Source organism: Triturus cristatus, chromosome 3_2 (genome assembly GCF_964204655.1).
Source record: "Triturus cristatus chromosome 3_2, aTriCri1.1, whole genome shotgun sequence".
NCBI lineage: Eukaryota > Metazoa > Chordata > Amphibia > Caudata > Salamandridae > Triturus > Triturus cristatus.
The window spans coordinates 579307727-579313853 of record NC_140584.1 but is presented as its reverse complement, the minus strand read 5'-3'; the positions used below and the strand labels follow the sequence as shown (position 1 = coordinate 579313853).

General features: G+C 60.5%; 1 protein-coding gene across 2 annotated transcripts; it reads right to left on the bottom strand.

Moving 5' to 3' along the window:
• Positions 1 to 317: 317 nt before the first annotated feature.
• On the bottom strand, positions 318 to 4667 carry LOC146857738 (uncharacterized). 2 transcript variants are annotated; one of them, XR_014979610.1, is made up of 2 exons: positions 4008 to 4667; positions 318 to 447 (listed from the first exon to the last, which is right to left on the bottom strand). XR_014979610.1 is itself a non-coding variant. In XM_085646844.1 (2 exons), the coding sequence occupies exons 1-2, from the start codon at positions 4192 to 4194 to the stop codon at positions 532 to 534; spliced, it is 1164 nt and encodes a 387-aa protein (XP_085502970.1). In that variant the 5' UTR covers positions 4195 to 4667; the 3' UTR covers positions 328 to 531. The 2 variants fall into 2 exon arrangements, 1 of the variants encoding a protein (XP_085502970.1); XM_085646844.1 differs by having other exon boundaries at positions 328 to 1508.
• Positions 4668 to 6127: the final 1460 nt, after the last annotated feature.

Sequence of the window (6127 nt, the reverse complement as noted above, 5' to 3'; positions counted from 1 at the left end):
TGCCGACAAAACCTCACCATCTCCGTATTAAGTTTCCGTCGCGCCTTATCTACCGCACCTGGGTTCACCGCCCCCCTCCAACTCCTCCGGGGGACAAACTCCGTCCACACAATCGAACAACCCGCCCAGCTCTCTTTGATCAAAGCCAGATCCTTCTTCATCGCCCGCATTAGGGCCAAACCAGTCTCCCTTACCATGTCGTTCTCCCCCAAATGAAGAACCAATACATCTGGGCACCGACCCGCCCTTAAGATCCCATTCAACACGGGCACCAGTTCCTTCCAACGCATCCCCCCCTACCCCTCCACCCCACAGAGAAAACGTCTTTATTAAAACCCAACTGTTCCCCAAAGTAACTCTCCTGCGCCTGCAATTGGGCCCTCCTCACGAACGAATGCCCCACAATCCAGATAGACATTTCTCGGGCCAGGGGTCCCATAACCGAACCTGAAAAGAAAAACAAGAATGAAAACCTAACCACAACCTCTGAAAAATTTCACTGTCCTGTGTAAAGTCCCTCTTTTGCCTGTTTTACAGTGGCCCCCCACCCCCCGGCTCGCTGCGCACATAACGCTGGTAGCAATTTGAAGACCATCTTCCCAACTTCATGATTTCGCCCCTGTCCCAGCCCCTCGCATGCGCCTCCGACGCTGCCCCGATGCGAAACGAGTGCGTGCCAAAACCCTTTTCCTCGACCCCCAGCGTCCTAAGTGCTTTCCTCAGTACTGCCAGCAATTGTGAAGCTTTAACGCCTCGCCCCTGCTGATGGGAGAAGACCAGTCCCCCCAGACCCCCAGCGCACGCCCTCCACCGCATACCCCAGCGGAACGGACACACCCCCGTGGATCGCCCTTTCCTCAACGTAACCCACTTCCCTCGACTCTTCTGGTCAGTCTTTGCCTTTCGCAGCCAAATGCTCACCACCCGATCCCCAAATGATACTTCCTCCCAGGTCAAACCCCGGTCCGCTTTCGACCCCAGCAGCTCTGATACCCGAAACGCCCCAAAAAACATCCAAGACATGAGTGTGGCGAACAGCAAGGCCTCCCTACCGTCCCAGCACACCGCTGGCAGAACCCCCATCACCCTACCTAAGAGTTCCCATGACAGAGGCCTCCGCACTTTGGCCACTCTCCCACATTCCCGCGCCCAGCCTTCCAAAATCCGCGTCCCCAGCTCCCCCGCGGATGGCGCATAACCCCACAACAGTTTGCCGATGAACGCAACCCCCGCCAACTTGCCCACTATCGTCACCCTTGTCAAACCCCTCTCCACCAAATCCAGAATAAATTGCACCACGTCCTCCCGTCTCTCCGCCTCATAAGCCCGCCATCTCGCCCCTGAGTGAACAAACTCCTCCCATGCCGCCCTGTATGCTATTTTCGTTGACCGCGCCAAAGAACCTAGAACCAATTGTAGCATCCGGTATTGCCTACTTCCCAGAGTTGGCTTGGCATCCTGGTCGGGTTCCCGTCCGCGTCCTTGGCGAGCCCACGGAATCTCCCCCACTGTGAACGAGACAAGGCATCCGCAATGTCATTGTCCACTCCTGGCACATGCACCGCGCGAAACGCCATATCATGCCTCAAACAACCCAGCACAAAAACCCGCAACAGCTTAAGCACCTGCGCATCCCTCGCCGACTGCCTGTTCACCACCTGTACCACTGCCATGTTGTCGATCCTGAACGTGACTTTTTTGTGGGCTAACAAAACCCCCCACAGTGTGACTGCCACCACTAAGGGAAAGAATTCCAAAAACGCGATGCTCCTGCCGCCCTCTAACCAGTCCTCGGGCCAGGGCTCCGCACACCATCTCCCCTGCCAATACAGACCAAATCCCTTGCTTCCCGCTGCATCCGAGAAAATCTGTACGTCCCATACCATGTCCACCTCCCTCATCAAAGGCACCCCATTGAACTGGTGCAGGAAAAACTGCCACATGCGCAAGTCCTCTCTCACCCCTGCTGACAACCTCACATGATGGTGCGGAGGCCTCTGCCCCTCCAGTGCGCGCCCCAGTCGCCTGCAGAAAGTCCGCCCTACTCTGACCACCCTACAAGCAAAATTGAGATGTCCCAGCAACACCTGTATGTCCCTGACCGTCACCTTCTGTCGTGCCAACACCTCGGTCAGCAAACTCAACATGTTCCGTTTCTTTTCCTCCGGGAGGCGCGCCTCCATACGTACCGAATCCAATTCAATACCAAGGAATGCCAGTGCCGTACTGGGGCCCTGCGTTTTTTCCGGGGCCAGCGGCACGCCCATGTCCCCCATGATCTCATGGAAGCTGTCCAGACCCTGCTGGCAGTCCGCGGAGTCTGAGGTGCCGACAAAGAAAAAGTCATCCAAATAATGTGTGACACCTTGGTGACCCGTTCGTTCCGTAAACAACCATTGTAGGAACGTGCTGAAGCATTCAAAGAGTGCGCAGGACATGGAGCAGCCCATCGGCAATGCCTTGTCCACATACCAGTGACCGCCGAATTGTATGCCTAACAGATCCCAGTCATCTGGATGCACTGGCAGCAACCGGAAAGCTGACTTGATGTCGCACTTTGCCATCTGTGCCGCTGCGCCCGCGGACACCACCAGTGCCATGGCCACGTCAACCGATGAATATGACACAGTGGCCGCGCTGTCCGCAATAAAATCATTGACCGACCCACCTTCTGGCCATGACAAATGCTGAATGAGGCGAAACTGTCCCACCTCCTTTTTAGGCACCACCCCAATGGGTGACACAATCAAATTGGGCAGAGGCCACTCGCAAAATGGTCCCGCCATGCGGCCTTCCCGTACCTCCTTGTCTAGTTTTGCCTGTACTACTTGCGGATGCTCCCTCGCTGATCGCAAATTATCTGCCCATCTCCGAACCCTCGGCCCCTCGTACCCCAATCTGAACCCCTCTTGAAACCCCAATCTCAGTGTTTCCGCCGCCGCCCTGTCCGGATAGGCCCCCAGCGCCCCCACCAGCTGCTCTACCCTAACCGGAGTACGAGCCCTTCGCCCCAGCCCCCTTCGCCCCCCTCCCTCCTCCTCCCTGCTGTGACTGCTGCTGAGCTCCAGCCTTAGGGGCTCCCGCCTGCCAATGCTGCCCGCTCTGGCCCGGACCTTGCGTCCCCCAACACTTGACCAGCGGATGGCGCTTGCCGCAGCTCGAGCATTCGTGCCTAAACTTACAATATTCTCTCGTGCATAGTCCTTTGTTAAAGTCCCAGCAAGCCCCTTTATCTCCTGTTGTCCCTCTGCCAGCTCCCCCCACCCCCCCGCGGGTGGGACCCCCTCGAAAGGGCTGGTACACGAGCGGCAGCCCGCTGGCTGTAAATATAGTCTTTCCCGACCCCGCCAGGCCCATGGTATGCTGCCAGAGATCCGTATCCAACTCTCCCCATTTTGCCTCCGCATCCCATGCCATGCGCGCCCGGAATTCCTCATCATACTGAGCCCAGGCATATCCGCCCCCTGTAATCTGTGCCTTCCTAATTACGTCCATGTATTTAAACATGGCCACTGACCTCTCCGGAAACTTCTCGCAATACACGCTGGCATATATCAGAAAAGCCGCTGTCCAGTTTTCTATTGTCAGCGGCACCTTAGGCCTTTTTGCGAGCTCAAATTCCTCTTCCTTAGATCCCTCCTTCGCCCGGACCTCTCTGTGCAGGAGTTTAAGTATCTCCACATATTCCCCTTTCCAAATCCGTTCCTTCGTTGTCAACATCAAGTGCGCCCCCAAGGGCTTGGTCACTCCCATATATGGTAACCGTTTTACCTTCAATTCCTTACTTTCCAGTTTTGCCTCCTCTGCCTTTGCGTCCCCTGTCCCCTTCTCGCTTGTCCCCTCCTTCTTGGTCTGCCCGCTGTCACCCTGCCCTACTCCGTCCGTGCCCACAGCCACATCAACCACATACGCGCCTTTGCGCAGTCGTTCCCCAACCCCCCCCTCCACCCCCGCCCCCCCCACTCCTCTCGACACCATCCTTGGCCGCCCGAGCAAATGTGCATTACCTGGCGCCAGTGTCTCCGTCCGTCGCTCATCCCGACGTCCAGTCCTGGGAGCCGAGCTGCTTTCCCACCGTGATGTCCGACCCGTGGGCTGCGCCTGGCGTCGTGACACCTGTAAGAAACTAGTCACAACATTACTCGGCCCCCCGTCCCTACCGTCTCCCACCTCACGCAACTCCCCTTCCTCCATACTCTCCTCCTCATAGTCCAATTCCTCCTGTCCTGCACCCCCAGCGTTCCCCGCTGGACCTGCCACCTGCTGCTTAGGAAAACAAACAACATTCCTTTCGGTGCTCCTCCGTCGCTGCCCCCCGGGGCGCAGTAACCCCGTGGGTGTTGGGGCCGGCGAGCCCGTCTCGGGCCTACTTGTGCCAGCCGCGTCGGGATCCCTCGCCGGTACTGGGCACGCCGCCCGAGGCTCCACCCTCCCTTCTCCTTGGCGTCGCCAGGCCGCTCCCAGCCCTGCCAAGTCCGGTACCCCGCGCTGTTCCCGCTGCCTCTCCGCTACCTGCAAAGGAAAGGAATGGTCTGGTGTGCTGGGCCTACCTACCTTCCTCCTGCCATCCCATCCCCGCTTGCCAGCCCCCGACGACTCCGCGACCCACGCCTTACCCACCGCGCTCAAATCCGCCCCGTCGTCGTCCTCCCCCTCACCCTCGTCCCCGTCGCTCCACTCCCCCTGTCCACTCCATCTCACCCCGTGCCCGCTCGACTCCCCTCCGACCGCGCCACCCCCCCCACACCCCTCCCCCCTCCCTGCCGTCTCCCCCGCTCTGACGCCCCCAACCCCCGCCAACCCCTCTGCCCAGGACTCAAAGATATCCAGGCCTCCCCAGTCCCTCTCACTGCCCTCCGACTCGAATAGCACTGGGGATTCTCCCCCTGCTGCTTCCCCCTCCAGGGCCCCCCCTACCTGCTCCCACTCTCTGACAGTGCGCCCCCCCGCGCCCCTGCCCCTCTCCCAGGTGCTCGCGTCAAACCCCCCCCCGCCCCTCCCCGTTTCCCCCCCAGCCGCCACATGGCCCAGCGCGATCGCCACCCCACTGAAAGCCGCGCTCCCCCCCCTCCCCTGACCCCCCACCGTCTGGCTGACCGGTCGATCCGTGCCCGAGCCGCCTGCCCCCCCCCGCCCCCCCACACTCCCCAATACCGAGCCTTCCGACCAGGGGGCCGCGCGCCTCCGCGCTGACCCGGCCCCCGATATCCCCCCGCACTGCGCGCTCCCCCCGGGACCTTCCCCCAGCTCCTCGTCCTCCTCCACGTGTTCTCCCCGCCCCCGCGCGCTCCGCGATCCTCCCCGCGTCATCGTCAGGCCCTCCGCCGAGCAGCCTCTCGCCGTCGCCCTGGAAACGGACGCTCCCCGGCTTCCGGAGCGGCCCGCGTACGATCTAGGCCTCGCCTGGTAGGCGGCCGGAGCCTTCCCCCGTCGCGTCGCTCGTCCCCGCCCCCTCCCCAACTCCAGTCCCGTCTCGCTCCCCTCCTCCACACACGCTGACCCCGGGGCAGCGCTCCTGACATATGCGCTGCCCCTGTCACTCACCGCTCTCCTCAACGGACTCCCGGGTGGCGAACAAGCCGCGACGGCGGCCGCCACCCCCGCGGACGCGCGCCTCGCCGGGCGCTTCGTCCAATTGGCCTCCTGCACCAGCAAGTCCATCCTCCCCGCCTCGCTCAACAACCGAATAGCCTCCAGGACGCGATAGTCGCCGCAAGACATGCCGCCAGGTACGTGTCAAACTCCTTACTCACGCCTAATAATACACCAGAAAAACTTTAACTAGCGCACCCAGCCACCAGGTCACCAAGCCTAAAATGGTGGCTGGGAATCGCGCGTTTTGTATATATACCCCTTGGGCTACTACCCCTGGATTTGGGCTACATTTGGGCTATCCTTCAAATGTAGCCCAATTATTTACAAAATGGCCGTTCGGCCACGCCCCCCTCTCCCCCCTCCCAACCTGCCCGGGCGGCAGACCTCGCGGTGCTCGGCTGCCCCCCAGGCTCCCATTGAGGCAGCGCGCGGCAATGACCCCGCCCAGCCGCGCGCTCTGCTGTTTTTCCCTCTGCAGCTAGTGTTCCTCAGTTACTCCACTGGCAAACACTAACTTCTTCACCAAACATAA

What these genes read in the sequence shown, in the direction of transcription:
- LOC146857738 (XM_085646844.1), bottom strand. Translation starts at nt 4,194, where the DNA reads ATGGAGGAAGGGGAGTTGCGTGAGGTGGGAGACGGTAGGGACGGGGGG. An exon ending in GACGGAGACACTGGCGCCAG is followed by an intron (nt 1,509 to 4,007) that starts GTAATGCACATT and finishes TCTCGTTCACAG; the next exon opens with TGGGGGAGATTCCGTGGGCT.